A 20813-nucleotide genomic window follows, 5' to 3' on the forward strand; every position below is an offset into this window, starting at 1 on the left:
TGGTCCAACCTTTCTTAGCAAAAGCATCTTGCTAGACAAGATGGCCCAGCACCCTGGCCAGCTGAATCTTAGAAGTGTCCAATGTTGGGGAATCCACCACTTCCCTGAGGAGATTATTCCAATGGCTGATTGTTCTCATTGTGAAAAATTTTCCTTGTGTCCAACCGAAATCTCCCCAGGAGTAACCTGCACCCATTACCCCTCATCTTTCCCATGTGACTCCTTGTAAAAAGGGAGTCTCCATCTTCTTTGTAGCCACCCTTTAAATACTGGAACATGTATTTTATGATTTTATGAAGAACAGCCTGCCATTCAATCTTTCTGCTTATACAGGGTCTGATTCAAAGACCACTGAAGCCAAAAGAAGCCTTAATTTAATTCCGTAGATTTTGGACTAGGCATAAAGTTCACATAGAAACGTTATAGAAAGTGTTTCCTATAGTAATTGATATAACTGCACTTTGGATGCATTAGGATGCTCTCACAGCATCTGTTAAAATACAAAAAGATTCCTTCCAAAAAAACCTCTTCCTAAAACTTACAATGTTGCAGTTCAAGTTGAGCCCTAGGTATATTTATGAAGTTTACCCTCTATTAACTTAATCAATAGTTTTGTCCTTTTGGTCATGACACAAAAGCCCACAACTGATGCACAACAATATCTACAACAGAAGAAGCATATTCTTGTCATAAGTAGTGAAGTTATCATACAGGTGCATTTCCAAAATAGTTGTTCCTTCATATTCTTTTTTTAAACAAAAATGGTCTTTTCTGGTTCAGTGATATATCATAAATACAGTATTTTCCAAGCAATGAGTAGGAAATAGATTTCCACTGAATTTTATTTAGCTTTGAGGAGTTTAGACATCATCAAATATTTTGCTTCGAGACATTGACAGGTATCTTCCACCAGGCTGGTACCTGCAGAATCAATTTTAAACATGAAAAAGTATCACAGGAAACAGAAAAATAAAGACCCATGAAATCATGTAACTCTCACTGCACTCTTACTCCTTAACTCTCAATGAATTATAAGATCTGAAGTTCTTCCGAATTACTGTTCCCGTAAGAATTTGATAGGCAGTCATTAAATTAAATCTCATATGACCAAGAAAAACAGTGATATGAATACTGGGAGTCTTAAATAACTTTGTTTCCTGATATGAAGGAAAGAAGTTGAATGTTTTTGCTGAACAGAACTTTTTTTTTTAAAAAGAACAAACAAAACAAAACAACAGCATGGTTAACAGAACATCTCATTGGGTATTCCTAGGAGAAATACAGTATCAAAGATAATGAAAACAAATGGCTGCATACTTAGTGGGGAAAAAAGAAGCTTCAAAAATTGTTGGTAAAATATATTTTAAAAGCATTTTAAAAGCACAAATAAGTTCCAATGCAAGCACAATGTACTACTATTCTGCAGTACTTACCAAAACCTGGACAGACACAAAGCCAGAACCTAGTGTCCCCAGCACTCTTACTGTCCTAGAATGCTTGTAACTATTGCAGGAGCTATAGTTTTAAACATCAATGTTACATAAGCTATTTTTAAGTGAATTGAAATTTCATATGCAAGTATTCTTGATTTACTACCTCTATGAAATAAAATGCAGGTTAGAGGAAAGCTCAACTACGCTCTGTGGCTCCAGATCTTCTTTTTAAAGAAAAAGTTCAGAATGTTCCACCCTGCAAAGTTTGTATAGGTGCCAGAAGACTTCAGATACTGTACTTGAAAAGTATTTCCTCCAAAAGAATTATATATGCACATTCCTATTTTTGTAGACTATTACCCCTTTCACACTGTACAGAAGTCAACAGCTGACAGAACTGCTAGGCTAGTTCCTCTTTAAACTCTTGTGCTTAAAAAGAACCAACTTTTGAAATGTGGTGACAATTAGACCAGACAAGTTAGTTGTTGATACAAACTAACATTGCTAAATCAAGCCGTAAAACCTGGCAGCGTCATTTAACAGCATTCTTTGCATGTTTTTGAACTGGCATTTATCTGTTGACATTATAGATATAAGTCAACTGAAACCATTTATGATTTTTTATTGGATTGGGTATGCTAGTTTTAGCCAAAAAAAATGTAAACTTTATATAAGGGAATTTAAAATTATTTATCATTAAATGGTTCTACATCATAACTAGCTAGATTAAAAAAGCACCCATAAAATGTATTACTTGTTTCTTAAATACGAACAGAGCTTAGTTGTTATATAAGATACTCTGTTTCACAACTAAGGAAATTTGGTGTTGCAGTCACACCCACAGAATCACAGAATTCTCTATTATAGACAGAGCTACACTGTGCAGTCTGGGACTTTTTGTTCAGTAAATTCAGATTTTAATTTACTCCAGTATTTCCAAGATCTGATCCTCAGGGGTATTCCTGCAACTATTGGTCCTGTAATACTCAGTTTTCTTTCTTGCAGTCCTTTATGATGGTTTTTATACAGGGAAATCAAGTGAGCTTTCTAAAGTCTTGTAGGAAATTAGAGAAAACCTTATATTGTACACATGCAGGTCAATCTCCAGTTTTCTGTTTTTATATGCAGTATTTTTCAGATTATGCTAATATACAAAATTATATTCAACTCAAACCTTACTCAGACATTTCTAAAAAACTGAAAAACCTTCAGGTTTCAATTGGTTTTAGAACAATTGACATATCATGGGGGAGAAGGAAGAAAGGAAAAGAGCTAGGTGAGATGATAAATTTTGTTTACAAAACTATTATTATGAAACCATCTGATACAGCTGTCATAGGTCAGAAGACATTAGTATCTTTTAATTGTAAATAACACAGAAGATTCCTCACCTTCCCGAGTCTGATTCAAGAGGGTCATCATTAACTGAATCTGCATTAAAATCCAAAGGTTCTGCATCTTGGAGGAGTTCTATTCTGTCTCTTTCAGTCCTACCATTTGATCGGGTATACTTTGACAGTGCTGAATAGATAAAAGGAAGGAAAGACACTCATTTGCTCTATGAATATCTTGGAGTTTGTGGAGACATCAAAATTAAAAGAACAGAATAATAATTTGCTAGTATCTCATCCAAAGTGTAAATGTGATTATTTAGAGCAGATTCAATATTAAGCCAAATCTGGCTACATGCTCAACTTTGTAGTATTTTGGTTTTGTGTCTCCATAGCAACGTAACTACAACTTTTCTTTTGCCCTTCAAGTAGGATGAGATCTACTTTGCAAAGAATCAAAGAAAATGGGAAGTTATATGCAAACTTTACTTTTAAATCAATCAATCATCCGTTCATCTTCCCAACTTCCCACTTTAACTAAGCTAGCTGGAGGTTTTTTTGGTTTGGTTTTGTTTGTTTTTAAAGAGGCCTTCTCATGAATTAATGAAATATAGTCGTTTTGCAGTTGACTCTGCCACCTATGACTAATTTTAGTGTTGGAATGCTACATATTTTTATGGTTAACATTAAAATATAATTTCATATAGTTTCAGTTAGTCTACCACTGAAAATCTGGGTTTCCAACTTTGTAAGGAGGAGGGGGAAATCTACCAGAGTTGTCTCAAAAGCATGTTCAAAGCTTCCCTTCTCCTCCCCCTTTTTCCTTCTTTTTTCAGTTTCATTTCTCACTTGTTGTTGCTTACAACAGCGCATAAAATACATAAAAACCATTAACACTGTGACAAATAAACTTTTTGGAAGTTTAGTGCATCCACAAAAAGGTTTTTTGCTAACAGGCATTACTAAATGAACATGTATACGCTCCCATGATATGTTATCGGCTTTACATTTGTTGGTCATTTATTTGACTATTCCATTATTGCAGTCTGAGAGAGCTGATTTGCAACTAGAAGAGGTAAATTTTAAGATTTAACACTCCCAACTTCAAGACAAATGCTAAATAAAATCTCCTTGTTGACAACTGCTACTCTAATTGCAATCATTATATGTCCCGTAAGAAGACCAAGTAATTGAGACTAGCCAGAATCTCCAACCTCAACTAGCTGAAGTGTTGAAGATGGGAAGAAATACAGCACTCTTTTCAGGTGTCTTTAATGGGCAAGATGGCACTGTGCCACAGAAGGGAATATATCATCTAAGACAAAAATGGACCTATTTGAAGCTATTCACACAGCCAGTGTTGTGCATACAAGATACTAAAACAAAATAAAACAAACCAAACTCCCTCCAAAACCCACAAAGCTCACATCTATTGGTACTGGTCTCTGAGAAGCTGGATTCTTTTTGGTCTGTGTGGACAACTCTGTTTCTAGTGGAATCGTCTCTATTTCCATACCGCTCCTTCCATTCCTGGCAAAAAGAGAAAAAAGAAAACACAAGCAGTGAGGAAAAAGTAACACAACAAAAGCATACATAGCATGAAGAAATATTCCAGACCCACAATTTAGAGCTAATTGGCCAATCACATCAGACTATGGAAGTAATACTTTGAAAATGTTCCTGTTCCGTATCTTGATGTAGGAAGAATTTTTGTTTTGTTTTAAACTCAAGATATGTCCCTTCACTAAACCGATTACCATAACTGTTCTTTAGAAAAAAGACTTGCAGAAAACAAACTACATATTAAATCTGCACTCAAAGTTCACTCAACTGCTCTAAGTTACGGTGGGAGCGTTGCTTTTTTTGATTTCTACTTCCATCTAGTGGTAGAATGGTAAAATAACCAGATGCAGATAGCACAAAAAAACCCATTCGGACAGACCAGGTTTACTAAGCTTGTTGTTCTGTTGTGTTTCCATTCCATCAAGTTTTAGTATGTAAACATTTTAGTATGAAGTATAATGAAATATTAAAGAAGAAAATGTCTCATGCTTTTATTAGGAGACAACTTCATGTCTCAGAAGAAACTTTTCCAATTGCTCCAATAACTTCAATATATTTCAGCTTCATATCTAGCTCCCAGATTATCGACTGGTAGGAACTGGTATATTCAAAGTTACTGTGCTAATTTATGCCATATGTTACAGTTCTGAGCTGCAGAAGGATCAAGCATGTAATCATGATCCAGTAAAGCCCCAAAAGCCCCAAAAGTTTCAAGAATGAATGTGCTACAGTATATAACGCAAACTCAAAAAACAGCTAACATCTGAAATGGAGTTTGCTGTTGAACTAAAATTATTGCTTAGTGTCAGATCATTTCAGTGTATACTAAATGCATCATGCATTTGCTATTATTTGGTTTCACAGCAAGTTCAAATTCTAAAATTATGAGATGGGGGCGAGACTATCAGAAGGTCTATGCAGTATTGACTATCATCCAGAACTGAAGTAGCCACGAGCTTGAAAAGCCAAGAGGTTTTAGTCCCAGTATCATCTTGCCTTTCTGCAGAAAATATTTTTCCCTTCCCTTAGTCAGTTTATTTTTTGCATGCATCCTTTCGATTTATCTCTTTGATTGTGACTTCCTGTACTAAATTCCAAATGTTATAAATTAATGAAAAACTAAAGCTATAGTTAACTGAAGCTCCTTAAAATGAAGCTGCCTGAATTATTTTTTAATTCAGATTGACGGCCTTCACAAATCTTTCAATTCAGTATGCACTTAAGTAGGATTTGAATCAAACACACAGTTACTCAGTGGTAACAGTATTAATTCTATCTTAAATGTAATTCCATGCTCTGGGAAAAAAAAAAAATCTGTGCAATTATTTTCCAATGAGAACACAAAGCAATGGGTAAGTTTGGGAGGAGCATACAGTCCCCATTTCAGTGAATATGACACTGCAACTGCAGTTATTTCAAGCAGAGCAGTATCAACATTAGAGATTGATTTCAGATCAAAGAGCCATTTCAGATTATTCTGCATCCTAGAAATCAGGACCCTTTTTAATGCTTGTTACAACTATTGGCATATACCCTTCTCACAGCACACTGAGTAACAAAAATTTCCAAGTAGTGTGACCACAATCACCCTATTATCCTTTAAAATTAAAATGTAAATTATTCCTCCCCCCCAGCCAAGACTATTCTGCAAGATTAAACTGATTCCATCAATTATTGGAGACTCATTTTCTTGTGCAACAGACCATGCTGAATTAAACAGCAATGGCAAAGCCTACCAGATATTGTAGTATCTTAATATTATAATTAGCTAAAACAATCTCATACCCTTCTTCTGTTTTCACCTTCTTCCTGCCTTTGTCGTTTTCTTTTCTCTATAAATAAAAATTAAAAAAAATTGTCTGAGCTACATACAAGAAAAATAATTGCCAACTTTTTTTTTAAACAAACATAATTAAATTCCCAAGTTAACTAGCAAAGATTCTTATTGAAATAGATGTCTCATACAATTAAATAAAAACAGAAGACAAAGCTACTTGCCTATCATTATGGAGTTTCCCATTAAAATCAGTTCATCATGATGATATCTTGGGTCAAGGCATAACATTTGGATACCAGTTGGCAAAGCAAAAAGAAACTCTTAGAAATAGTTGGGAAAAGTATAATGTTAAGAAAAAACTTGAGCATTATTGAATCAAAATCTTGCTGAAGTTCTAGGAGGCCCAAAGTATGACCCAAATAGTTTGTGTCAGTATCTGCTATTAAGCTGGAAGTGTAACATCACAGTATCAAAGAAATAGTAACCTCTTGTTTAAGGGAATGAGACACTCCCCCTTCTCCAAAAAAGATATACTACTATAAGTAAATCTAGCTGGTTTTGTTTTTCATAAACTATGAAAGGAGAATAAAAGTATTGCATAATATAACATTGTATCCAGAGATTTTAATTTCTAAACCTTCACTCAAGAACCACAACAGCTTTTAACAACTTTCAAGGAACACTTTCAATAAAAACATTTAAAAAATTAAAAAGCTCTCCAAAACAGCAGATAATTACAGCTCTACAGAACAACATGCTTTGTGTGATAAAGCACAGTAGTTAGTTGAAACAGCAAAAAATCCTAAAGGAAATGACAGAATTTGGACAGCTCAATGAACATACTTACACAAAGAAAGATTAGAATGAGGTTGTTGATGATAAAGGCAATTTAAGTGCTAACTATCCTTTATGACAGATTACACAAGGTCTCAGCATCTGCTCAGGTATTATTAGATCAGTAATAACTTCAGAGGAACATCACTTAACTGAATTGTAAAATATTTAGAAATATCTCAATTTCAGATACTGGATGAGTAAAGCTGATACTTCGGAAGTCAATGAAGTCCAGCACTGTTTATATAGCAACCACAGTGCTGTAAGCCTATTGAATTTTGTGCAGTAGACTGCCTCAGTACCATTTTCAAAATATTGACAAGCTATATGCTTTTTTTTTGTGTAACATTTCAGACAAGTTTAATGCAACAGTATATTATATTTTGTGGGAAGAATAGGATAGAGGATCTAACTTACCTCTTCTGATTAGCTCTTTTCCTTCATCAGTCAAATCGGAGGTCATTTCACTGTCCCCCATGAACTGCTGGAATCCCAAAAGATTCAAACAAGTAGTTCCTAAACTGGTAAAAGCAGAAGGATAAGCAATTTCCTTTGTCAATATACAATGAATAGTTTAGATATATTACATTGCAAAATGTAAAACAAATTATTCAGAAATTTATGGACAATTCAAAGAAAAAAGCAACATAGAAGAAAAGACAGATTATTATACTAGCTGAGAAATCATAAAATTGAGAACAGTGACACGTTCCTAAATCCAATTGAAAGTGATGGAATAATCTTATTCAAGTAGTGAGATAAAAGTGTTTATAGTCTGAGAGTAGTGCAAATGATTTAAGACAATTGCTTGAAATGTTCTCAGATATAACAGAATTTATATCTATATCTCATTGACTCTTCTTTGCCAGAAAAAATGACTATAAAGATTCTGCCTATTATGTTTTCTGTGTTTTTGAAACAGTAATAACATAGGAAAACCACCTTCATCTCAGGTTTTACTCAGGAGAAATGTGTGGCATACTCTTAAGTTGTAGGGATGCTGGCTGCCATTTTGGATACCCATTAGACAGCAGTCAGATAAGCTCCATCTTTTGCCCAGGATTGAGCTAGTCCTGGAACTGGATAGCATGAAACCACTTTCACCTTTTCAACATCCCACCAGAGAATACAACTGCTGGTTTTGTTATTGTTTTCCTCTCTCCAAATTGGAACATCAATATCGTGTTCAAAGTTGGCTTCATCGTATATTTATGCTGAAAAGTTTTTTCCTATACTATCTGAACTTTAAGACTGCTGGATTAAACAAGGGAGACAGATTTCCTTGATAGATTTTAATTAAACATTCAGTTTCACATGTATCTGAATTTTGAGAGGGCATTAAAGTTCATGCAAAGCAGCTTCCTCTCCTTTAGTTTCTTTTCTTCCTTTTCACCATGGCATTCAAGACCCAGGATCATCACAGACAAGAAGTCGCGCAAAGCGTTTTCTTGTCATTAGCTTTCCTGTTTGCTTTTTGTGGGGTTTTTTGCCCCCACCACCACTCTTGTCACCTAGCCTAAAGGTAAGCAGGAAAAAGCTAGGACTGGATCCTTGTTGTCTTACTACCTGTGGATGTGCATAGGATATTAATGGACATTCAAGGCATTTAACTACATTCTACATGACTCAAAACCTATATGTTGCTTCTGACTGAATGGTAATGTAAAATTGAAGAAGCGAACATAAATGTAGCCGAGCAATGTCAGATCAAAAGCATCCCATCCCTTACAGTGGTCATTTGAAATGTAAAGATACAGCAAGCATGTAACAGTATTTTCTGCAATTACCGTTCCAGCCTCCAACAAATTGTGCCTTAGGGAAACAAGATCAAATGATTTAAACCACTATGCTTTCAAACTGAAGTCTGGCAACTGATCAGAAATTTGTTATGAGTCTGTTAGTTCATTACCTAAAGCTTCTGCTAATGCTTCTTAGTTTATTAGAAAACCTTGCTGAAAACATAGCTTCCTCATGGTAATTTTAATCTCAAATAGCAGAATCTAAATGTTTGTGGGCTCCAAAGTTTGAACAGAACAGACTCCAAAATCTAGGAATGAAGTTTAATAGGGAAAAACAACTCACAACTCAGTTATGAGTTAATACAATTGATATTCTTAAAATGTACACATTTCACATATATAAATAGCCATCTATTGTTTTAGTTTTAGCATTTTTATTAATATGTCACAACTCAACTGCTGGAAGAGAAGTGAATCTCTTCCTGATTGCTGAAACTAATATTATTAATGTAAAGAAACGTGGAGGATCAGTCTTGCAAATTACTTATGTGGCAATACAGAGAATTACAACAAGCATTGGGTAATATATATAGAATCCATCTGCAATGAAGGACAGAACTCTCATGGATCCCATTATCTGGAAAAAAAATCCACAAGAACAAGCTCTGATCAGATATATTCTACATATACCCGGAAAGATTGTGCCATCTCACTGTTTTCAGTCCACAACACACAAACACAATCCTTTACAGTTACTGAAGCATAGGTAAGTATTATCATCACAGATCTGATTCAGACAGTTGACCCAGAATGCCCAGATATAAAGGCCACCTCTAACAGTGTATTCACTTTGAGGTGTCTAAGATGCTAGATCTTGTTGTCTCACCAGATCTAGAATCAGTTCAAATCTGGTGGATCTTTTCATCTGCTGTGAAAGGAATCTGGACAACACTAAGAATCTACTTGCTAACAACAAAGGGAGATGTGACTTGCTGTCCTACAGAAATTAGTTGTTCAGTAAAACCAAACTCACTGGTTTTCAGTGGCAAGTTAGGTTTGCTCCCGATCCATAAAGATGCCCCATACGCTAAAGCCAGTGGCAGCTAAAGCTATTACAAAGTGAAGAACAGTCTGAACTCTTCAGCATAATAATTTACTTTCTTAGGATAAAGAGACCAAAACAGAAAAATTGAGCTATTGATGACTGCTGTGTAGCTAGCAATGATTACCAAACTCCTGGACTATAAGTAAGTATTTCTACCCTGTTTAATACTAGTGAAAAGATTTGAATATCTGAATCTTACTATAAGAAGTAGATAAAAATATTTTTCCTATTCTCCAAACTATACAGAAGCCTCAAAACTACATTTTCTGTACTTACAGATGTATAAGCAGTTGGCTGAGTGTTTTTGTGAGACATTGTTGCATCCATATGGGTCAGGCCCAAAAAGTCCAGGCATAATGGTGGAGTAAGACGGCAAAATAACCTGCACAAATGCAAGAGGCAACAGCATTTAAAACAATTTCTTGCACTAAAAATATTAAGAAATCATAACTGGATATATCACAGAATAATGATGTACAGATCATTAGGATTTATATCCATATGATTATAAATGAAAGAATATAAATGGAAGTTTCATGGACATTTTCAATTGACTACTTGACAGAAAATCTGCAAAATATATGCCACATACTCACATGCCACTGAAAAGGAGACTGTACTCATTTGTCTGATGATGTGAAGCTAAGTAATAATAGTTAAATACACGGATCCTGAAGACAGTAAACACAGATACTTAGGAAAAAGATGGTAAGAAAACAGGCCATCTGAGGGGGGGGAAAAAAAAAGTTGTTTGAACGCAGAACTCTACTAAAGGTTTTAATGCATTCAGCACATAGTCTGTTCATGCAACAGGTTGACTGCAGTTTAATTCTTTATTTTGAGATGGGACAATAACACTAGCTCTGAGAAGAATTTCAGGAGGGGTTTTTTTGACTAGTTTAAATTGAGAACAATACTTGTAACATTCTGTACTTCATATAAGCTAACATAACTGACCCTAGAAACATTTATTCTACTTGTTTTTCTTATGTAAGTGAAATTAGTAGAATTGCCTCAATAATTACTATGACTGACTTGACATTTTCTTCCCACAAAAAGTGATCAAAACAAGTGTTTTCAATTCAACCTATTTTGTTAGTATACTGGAATTTTTCAGCTCAGCTCCTTTACTGATAAATTTGTGCACTCGTATACTAGCCACACCTCCTGGGACTGGATTTCTGGTCAGCAGCAAATTCCTATTTAGGAAAGAGAGGTCACACATATGGCTGATTAGACACAAAGTCTAAACACCTAAGCTCCAAGCTAATGTTTCACAAATTACTCTACACATGATATTCAGCTCAACTGGATCACACCTTCACGCTGTAATGGAGAGGTGTAAGAAGTGGCAAAAGGCAGACTCCCTCCACAGAAACAAAGTTTGGTATTATGTATTTTAGAGACCTTCTGAAAGTTAACAGATTATTTAGAGACTTATTTTTAAATCAATCTGCAGATTATTGTAATAACATTTTATCTAAAAAGATTTTTAAGTGATTATCTCAAACTTACCTCTATGTATATATAATTATATGTCTTTTCTGCCAGCTGTATGAAAACTGCAAATAATGATAAAACTGGTTTTGTGCTGAAAAATGTGCACTCTGACCACACAACAATTACAGAGAATGTGGCCAGAACAACTGCAAGCACCCTGTAAAACCATGGTCGTAGAAGACATTCCCAGTACCACTCTGGAAAAAACAAACACACGCACATCCAGAACGGGTTAATGAAAATTACACAACAAGAAATGGAACTCCCTCACAAAAACCATTATGAACTGCTTGCACACATACCCTTAAAATCAAGGCTGGAATCTGTGGGGTCACACACTTAATTTCAGAGCTTTTCCAATGCCTAGAGATCTGGCTCAGCCCTAAGGAATCATATGCACAACTGGGGAAAACAGGGTGGGATTTGAGAGGCAAATTTTGCAAATGGATTGGGGGGGTGGGGGATGTAGAACAGAACTCCTCACTTTTGGCCCAGATACTACGGGTGATCCACTTTTTGTTTGTTCATCTGTTACTCTCTCAGAAACAAAGCTTAGGCTATAAAATCATGTTGTCCTACCCTGGAAATAACTCATTGCTAGTGCACAACAAATTAGAAGTTAAAACATGATTAGGAGAAGACACTTTCTAAAAAGATGCACAAGCAGCCGCGTGTCCTAATGTTTGGTACAGTGCAGAGGAAGAGTCCTTTCCTCTTTGCTTTATTGGAAGAGCGGTGCCACCTCAATAATATCCCACAAATGTAGAAGGTAGCCATGACCCAATAATGTAAAGCTGCTATTTTTCTTTCTTCTTCTAAGGCTTCCAAGTTTGTTATTGCTACTACAATACTACATGTAACTGCTATTAAATTTGTAAAAATATTTAAGCTTATGGTCAAGAGCATAAATCAATACCTGGTGGCTACTCCATTACATAAATGCATTAAGATGCACATTCACTTCCCTCTACTGTAACTGAACTTTTTACATAAAACAATCGGTTCTTTTTACAAAACGGTACCAGTTACTCCTTTACATATCCAAAATCTGCATGACAGAACTTACCAACAGTTGGTGTGTAGAAATACTGAATAATTTTATTCTCTGGTTCCTGGGAATGAAACGTATGAACAAACTGTCGAGTTGCACTGGTTTCATTTTTTGCCACATCTTCTAGGTAAAACGCTTGTTCTAGAAGAATTTGCCACTGGACCTGTGTACGACGATGTCTCTGTACCGAATAGATTACCTGTAATAAATTCCAAAAAATTATGGTTACAACATATTTGTTTCAAGAAACGAGAGAAAAGCTTTGCAAAAACCCTTAAAAACGTCTACATTACAGAATTGCGAAGACTAATTCTGTATACTCACAAAAGCAGGCAGTTAATTCTCTAAATATATAAATCATAAGAGGGCTACATACATGATTCCTGAGTTTTGCCATTCTTTCATCACAATATATCTGTAGCAATAACAGCCTACTTTTTCTAGCATACCACTTTATTTTTGCATCTTAGTGAATACCAAGCTTTTACTACAATTTCTTTTTTAGAATGCCCTGTCGATCAGCCATTACAAGGCTTACACACAGACAATTAAAAGCACTGTCAAGATATAATGCAAAAAGAACACTTTTTATACATCCAGAAATTTGATGTGGACATAACTTGGGATATTAAACTTTATGTTTTCTTTCACTGATAAACATTTCTGTTAAGCAGCAATCCAAAACCCACTATACTCAGCAATTCAGGTAAAGTGCATTGAAAATCTTTGTTTGCCTAGCATTTACTCTTATTACATTAGCATAAGTGAGGCATTCTCTCATTTATTAATATACCTGCTTGTGAAGTTTGACCAAACTTTTTTCACTTGGGTAACTGTTCTGTCTTTCATCAAAATCTTCATAATCGTCCATGTTCCTACCCATTCTTTCCTGGTACTCAGTAGGACACTGGAAAGAAAAGAGAAACTTAACTGATAGATGAAGGAGTAGCAATTGCTCTTTGTCAATTATTTGTAAATGTTTGGGGCATTCTATGCAACTGAAAAGCTCACTCTAAGCATAGATTTTTCTTTTTCTAAAATACTACGTATGTCAAAATACAGCAGATGATTACATACATCATAAGAAAGCATTCCACAAAGAATTTCAACTCAAAGTCTGGTCAGAAACTCACAAGATGCCAATTAGAGGTTTTATGTTAAGGGGAAAAGAAAATAACGTACAACTATTCAGTAGGTGCAGGAAGGACCCCCTCCCCATTGAACAATCATGGCTGAAGATGAGCAATTTGTTACCTTTTTCAGTATTGTATCAACACATTTTCTCAAAGGGTGGTTATACTTGATACTCTCACTTACTTTACGGACTTCCTGTTGAGGAAAAAAAATAAAGAGTTGTTCCATTACGTTAAATAGATTAAAAAATTTTACAGGGTCCGATAAGAGTCCCAGCCCTCCCAGTGGAAATGATAATCATCAGAGCTTAAAAACAACAGAACCCCCTAAAAGCCACAGCTTTACTAGACATCTAATAAAAGTTAATTGAAGGAGTATTTATAAATAACATATATGTATTTTTTTAAAAACCTCATAATGTCAGTGTGCAAACATTACTCTGTGAACATGTGGAGGATTGGTTTCTAAGCATGAATGTTGAAATGGAAAATACTTTCTTGTTTTAGTTGTAGGTAAAGAGGAGGCGTTTCTATCTTACCTGGTTTAGTTTCACTTTTATTACTTTAAGCAGCTTGATGAATACCATTTTACACTACTTCATTTTATATCGCCCTCACATTTATCTCCACATAGCTCACTTCTGAGACCATCTGTCATTTATCAGTAATAAAAAGATGCTACCTAACAGCTAGCTAAGTTGTGTCACAACTGGCTCTAGCAGCTTATCAGGCTTAGTGAGAACTAGATTTTATTCTTCATCCTACTGGCAATCCATAGATAACCTTTTGATGCTTTTTTGTTGTTGTTACAAACAGCACTTTAAAAAAAAGATGTAAGTTCTAGAGTCTGGAGGACAGAAATAATTGTAAAGGCTTAGAAATCTTGTCAAATAGGATGATTAGCAGACAGAAGAATTGTATTTGTTTAGTATGACAAGGGAGGCTAAATGGATATAGACAGTCCTTCAACATATAAAAGGTTGTTCTAACAGATGACTAGCAGCAATTCTGGATTCCTGCTGAATCTCGTGACGGAATGATCACAAGAGATCTCACTAGTCTGTGCAAAGAATTTTTCATTTTGTAGTGGGATTATGAAAAACAAACAAACAAACAAAATCCCACAAGAATGTCTGTAAGGGTCAATCCTAACATGTTCAGCCCTGTCAAGTAGAGCACTGGACTGGAAAAAAATTAAAAATAAAAAATTGGGAAGTATCCTCCAGTACTACTTGTGTTTTCAGAATCTCTGATAAAAGAAGAAAATGAAAGCCTAAACAAAAGTAGGTGAGAGCTAAAATTCTGTGACACGACACAGCAGGAATTTGCAATATTTACAATCAAGTTCTCAGAGTCAGCACTGGTATTCTTAAGAATTTGTAAATATTTTTCACACACTTCAGTGTTCCTACCTAGTTTGAAAATAAAATATTGGCCACGATTTCTAAGGCACAGTGCAACTGTTTCTAGACTGAAAGGAAAAAAAGGGAGTGGGGGGTGGGGGTGGGGGGGAGTGAAGTGCCAAACCTTGAAACAAGGTTTTATCATGCATTAACAATATAGTATATTTTATGTTGTTGTTGTGGTTTTGTCTGGGATAGAGTTAATTTTCTTCCTAGTAGCTGGTATAGTGCTGTGTTTTGGATTTAGGATGAGAACAATGTCAATAACACACTGATATTTTAGTTGTTGCTAAGCAGTGCTTACACTAGTCAAGGACTTCTCAGCTTCCCATGCTCTGCCAGGTGCACAAGAAGCTGGGAGGGGGCACAGCCAGGACAGCTGACCCCAACTGGCCAAAAGGCTATTCCACACCACACAACGTCATGCTCAGTATAGAAACTGGGGGGACTTGGCCAGGGGGCAGTGGGGATGGGCTGAGTCAGTGGGTGGTGAGCAACTGCATTGTGCAGCACTTGTTTTGTACATTTTTATCATTATTATTATTTTCTCTTCCTCTGCTGTCCTATTAAACTTGCTTTATGTCAGCCCATGGGTTTTACTTTTTTTTCCCAGATTCTTGCCCCCATCCCACGGGGGGGGGGAAGGGTAAACGAGCAGCTGTGTGGTGCTTAGTTGCTCACTGGGTTTAAACCACAACAGTTGTGTATGACATAACCTCAGAATCTGTCAGTCACCCCACCTGACTTAAAGGATAATGTAGTACAAGACCTCTTTTCAGGGAAGTTTGCTGCCTCCCTGGGGCTTGAATTAGAGACATCCCAATCATCCCAAGACTGAAGAGCTTAGTACAACCTTCAGACTACCACCCATTCCTGCTCTGTCATGTGGGTACTAATGATGTCACAACAAAAAGTCTGAGGTCAATTAAAAGAGATTTCAGCGCCCTGGGAAGCATGCTAAAAAATTCAGGAGCACAGGCAGTGTTTTCCTCAATCCTCCCACTAACGGGGGGAGACTTTGGAAGAAACAGGCAAGCCCAGGATATCAATATCTGGCTCCAGAAGTGGTGCCTCTGCCAAAATTTTGAGGAAGAGCCATGGAAGAGCCTCCGAGGCACAAGGTATGCTGCGTTTAAGGGGACAGAATAGAACAGAACAGATTATTTTCTGTTGGAAGGGATCTACAACAATCATCTAGTCCAACTGCCTGACCACTTCAGGGCTGACCAAAAGTCAAAGCATGCTGTTAAGGGCATTGTCCAAATGCCTCTTAAACACTGACAGGCTTGGAGCATCGACCACCTCTCTAGGAAGCCCATTCCAGTGTTTGACCACCCTCTCAGTAAAGAAATGCTTCCTAATGTCCAGTTGAAACCTCTCCTGGCGCAGCTCTGAACCAATCCCACACATCCTACCACTGGAGACCAGGGAGAAGAGATCAGCACCTCCCTCTCCAGGCTCTTAATAATTTGCTTTAACTTTTGGTCAGCCCTGAAGCAGTCAGGCAGTTGGACTAGATGATCATTGTAGGTCCCTTCCAACTGAAATAGTCTAGTCTGTTCTGTTCTACTCGAAGTACTAGCCTGGTAAACGAAGTTTTTGTTGGTCATTTTCTAGTAAGTTTTGTAGTTACGTCCCACTCAGATGTTTTTAGCAATTTCTTCAAAATGCTATTACTGAAGAATGAGGATTCTACTATTATTTTATATAATCTGTTGACGTATCACAGAAGAAGTTACCACCCTCCCTTACAACTCTTGAGAAGTATTATTTCCAAGCCATAGTATCGGAGCAGCAGAACAGAGAACAGCTATTTAATGGGTTGTATTTCCATTCCATTCTTGAACTACATTAGAGCCTATTGCTCACTCACAAATAACAATATGGTCTCAAGAAAACCTCTCTGAAAAAAACAATGATGTATATATTCTCTTCTCAAAAGGCACATAGCACAGTCCTGCAAATCCAACTTGGAAACTCTTCTCAAGATTCCAGAAATAAACTGAGAGCAGAGCATAAAAGCAGACATACACAATTTGCATGAACACTAGTGAAATTGTACACTATATTTTCAAGTTCACTCTGGAATATTATTCATTAGTGACCAATATCAATCGAGAACGGTCAATAAAAGAATAAAACCAACAAATAATGGTGTGAGAGACTGAAAGAGTTAATGTCTCAAACATTGTGACAAGGCAAGGCACTATTTGCATGGCGACGCACAGGGTGGGGGAGAGCGGGAGTGGGATGTGGAGAGCGCGTCAGAGGATGCGTGGTTCCGGGTTCCGACAGACCTCACCACATATGGCCAGAAGTCACACAGAGTTGATCTGAGGAAGGGGCTTGCGACCACCACCCTCCCCCAGTGCCTGCGCAGATGACTGAGAACTTTCTAGAGCAAGAACCATGTAAGTTCTGAAGGGGAGTACCTGGAGGCGGATATTAGCATATAAAAGATGCCCTCCAGGGAACCACGCGCGTGCCCACCACTGGAGGATTGCCACGTCTGTCATCGTCATTGCGGGATCGAAGGGTGGTGATACTTTTTCTCTTTCCTCCTCTCTTCTCCTTTCCTTTTCTCGCTTCTCTCTTCCTCTACTCTTCCAATATATGCAAGTTTGGGATAAATTGTGACAGGCTGCCCAGAAAATAGCTCCATTGACAAATTGCCTCTGTTCGCTTGTTGAGCTTGCCAGTTCGTTAAGTTTGTCCGTTTGTTGAATTCGCCAGTTAATAAAGTTGCTGGTCAGACTGTTCCTCTGAGTCATTGTTGTGACTCTACTGACCAAGTGGCTCTGCCGAGCGGAGATCGGCCTTTGTCGGTACACAAACCCTCGGAGAATCAAAAAGATTCACCCATCTCACAACCCACCAAGTGGGACAAGAAAAATGGCTATCAAGCTGCCAAGTTCTTCACATCAGGGACTATTTCTCTTTTGATTTTTACACAGGGTCGAGTGTCATCAAGTGGCACACTATGATGATTTTCTTAATTCACTGATATTTCATAGTAAGTCCCTGCTACTTACATTTTCTTGCCACAAGTGCCCAACACTAGGAAATTCAGAGATGATTAACAGCAACCTTCACTTATTTCATAGCGAAAACTAGTTACTTACCTCCATAATATCCTCTAAATTCTCCTCTGCATCTGCTTTTTCAGTCATCAGTTTGGCAGCTTTGAAATAGGTCTTCATGAGTAGATAACCCCTCTTGGCCCCATTCCAGTGAGAACGGGGAATTTCCACCAAACCATAACCCAAAAGCAACACAAGAAGAAAGAGACCCCAGGTGTTTGCAGCGGCTATCCCAATAGTCTGAAGTTGGTTCCTAAGGAAAAAACCAATAGCAAAAACAAAAAAGAAAAACAACATCCTCCTACCCTACCCGCAAGAAAGCAACCCTGAAGTATCTATGCACCAATATGGCTTTCAAGTTTACAGGAACAGACTTGGCATCATCTGTAACTCTTGCCTAGGGCCAGTCTGCTACTTGGCCATATTCAAAGCTGCCCCGATTTTTCTGTATCTCCCCGTGTTTCTTCCCTCTCTGGAGTGAAGACAAAAATGTTTGTCCTCAAAGGAGTATACTCCTTTTGGAAACAACCTGAACTTAGCAAACCTATTGAAAATTAGGCACATGACAGTGTTTACTACTGTATCTAGTATGGAAGACCATTAGCAATGTTATAAATACCAAGTATTTTAACTTACCTTATGGCCTTTAAGAAGAATCTACAATAGACAGAAGTGCTACACAGGAAATACTGACACAGACTTTTTGAAAGATGTTATTCTGAAAACACTGAGAAAGTTTCTGCACTAACATTGCAAATGCATTTGTAGGGAGAAAAAAATGCCATTACAAATATAAGAGGATTCCTCTGCTGTACATATCAAAATCAGAAAAATCAAAAGTCAAATTTCTATAAATAGTCAAAAAATTCCTTTTTATAACGAAGTTAACAAAACTTTCCAACTGCCTAGCAAAAATCACACCAACTAAAATTGTTTTTTAAAAAAGACCTATTTCATCTACAGAAGAGATTACCCGTGACAATTTCGTAAGAACTCATGCAAGTGCTTACAACATCATCCTTACCATTGTAAATTGAAGTTTGGGTTTACAGCCACATATATTAAAAATGCTCCAAAAATCAGCAAGTAAGTGCCATAATAGATTGCATTCTCAATCAATGCAGTTTTAATCTTTCCAGTAATGGAGAACCCTCCTGATCTAGCATATGACTGCATGAAAGGTAGCAGAATCCTAGAAGGAAAGCAAACAAAACCAAACCACATCAGCCAACCAAAAAAAAAAAAAAAGTTTAGCAGTGGCAGGATACTGAGACAGGGGTCTTTAAGCTAAAGACTCCCAAGCCAAGCTTCTAACAAAATTAGCTAGTTATGTTTTTGTTGTAGATGTACTGGTCTGAGGGCAAACCTTAAACAAGCTGCAGATAAAAACAATACAGTTAGCTTTACTATGAAAAATCTGTGTTAATCTAGAACACACTACCAACCCTGATGTTCTTGACTGAGCTGCAAAAATAATTATTTGATGATAGGTTGGTCAGAAATCACACATCAATCTAAGCCAAAAGCACAGACAATCTGTTTGCTGTAGCTATATGCATAGCTTTATAAAGTATATCCAATAAAACCAAACAATTTACAATATTAGTCAAAAATTACTCTATTTATTCATGGATTTATTTTGGTGTCCTGTTCCCTAAAACTAATTTTTTTTTTTTAGACAATCTATCCATAAACACCTCTATGTGTAAATTGCTCAGTTTCAATATAAAAGTGAACCAAAAGTAAACAGCTGCCACCTGAAAAGGAGAAAAAAAAATGTATGCTCAATTTAGTACAGTAATTATTAGAGAAATTTCACTGCTAGCAAATAATACATGATTAGACAGCTCTGTGGAATACTGATACATATTATTAAAGAGTATGCTATGACTTAAGATGTTGCACTTCGAAATTATACCTATATCATAGTCTTTACCATATTCTTTTGCCTTACTTACCATGTTAAAAACTGCGACGTCCAATATACAACACGCCAGAAAATTGGCATAATTCCATTTGGAATATAACTCCATGGTTTGAAACATTTTTGCTTGCTGTAACAATGTAAAGAAGCTTATTTTCAGTTGTAGGACCAAGAGTATAAAAAACATTTTCTATAGATTTCCCTATCTAGTCAGGTCTTTGAAAATAACATAGAAGTAATATACTACTATTTGAGTAAGTAGTCAACCATCAACCATCTCAGAAGAAATTAAACTGAATCACTACTTAAAAATATTTATCATTCTCCTCACCACAAATAACATACCTGGACAAGACAGCTTTCTTAGAGAAAAAAACAGTAGCTTAGAGACTAAAGAGAAATAAGCAATTAAGCAATTTAAAGTTACAATTTTTCTTTTTGGGCAGGAAGTACTTTCTTCATGCAAAGAAAAAAACATTTCTGTAGACAGAAGACCATCCAACTTTAGTTAGTGCAGCAGGTTTTTAAAAAATATCTAGGGACCCCATCACCTAGCTCTACTACCTAGAGCATTGAGTGCTAAAAAAAGTGTGTTAGTTGTTTCTTCTGTCACCCAGCTGGATTTAGTGAGGCTTATATAAACTTTGACTTGTTGAGCCAATACTTTTCTGACAGGTAGTGTTTGCGTCAGAAGACCAGACAAGCCATCAGAGCCTTTTAGTAAAAGAAGAGGAAAAGGTGAAGTGCCCATCCACACTAAGACACTTTGGGTTTTTTTTCCCCACACCTGTCTGGGTAATGAAGCAATGGTGAGTCAAGGGGCAATACAGACAATTTAATAGGAGTATCTATTGAGAAATAATTGGTGTTTTCCAGGGTCAAACTAGTTAAGCCTGAGTTGTGAGTTTTTATGTACACAACCTAAATATTTTCAAAACTA

At 36.5% G+C, this 20813-nt stretch overlaps 1 protein-coding gene across 1 annotated transcript in view; it reads right to left on the reverse strand.

The window, feature by feature from the left end:
- Positions 1 to 824: 824 nt before the first annotated feature.
- The window catches only part of LMBRD2 (LMBR1 domain containing 2), a 29152-nt gene continuing 9163 nt past the window's right edge, over positions 825 to 20813 (reverse strand). Inside the window, 16 exon segments of the mRNA XM_072859419.1 lie at positions 825 to 921; positions 2825 to 2954; positions 4192 to 4294; positions 6113 to 6159; positions 7356 to 7465; positions 9223 to 9314; positions 10059 to 10164; positions 10379 to 10462; positions 10464 to 10507; positions 11298 to 11479; positions 12349 to 12532; positions 13127 to 13240; positions 13588 to 13662; positions 17992 to 18202; positions 18974 to 19141; positions 19908 to 20003. Coding sequence (XP_072715520.1) covers positions 861 to 921; positions 2825 to 2954; positions 4192 to 4294; positions 6113 to 6159; positions 7356 to 7465; positions 9223 to 9314; positions 10059 to 10164; positions 10379 to 10462; positions 10464 to 10507; positions 11298 to 11479; positions 12349 to 12532; positions 13127 to 13240; positions 13588 to 13662; positions 17992 to 18202; positions 18974 to 19141; positions 19908 to 20003 — 1807 coding nt within the window. The 3' untranslated portion in view covers positions 825 to 860.

The sequence above is a fragment of the Ciconia boyciana genome, chromosome 4 (genome assembly GCF_034638445.1).
Source record: "Ciconia boyciana chromosome 4, ASM3463844v1, whole genome shotgun sequence".
Classification (NCBI taxonomy): domain Eukaryota; kingdom Metazoa; phylum Chordata; class Aves; order Ciconiiformes; family Ciconiidae; genus Ciconia; species Ciconia boyciana.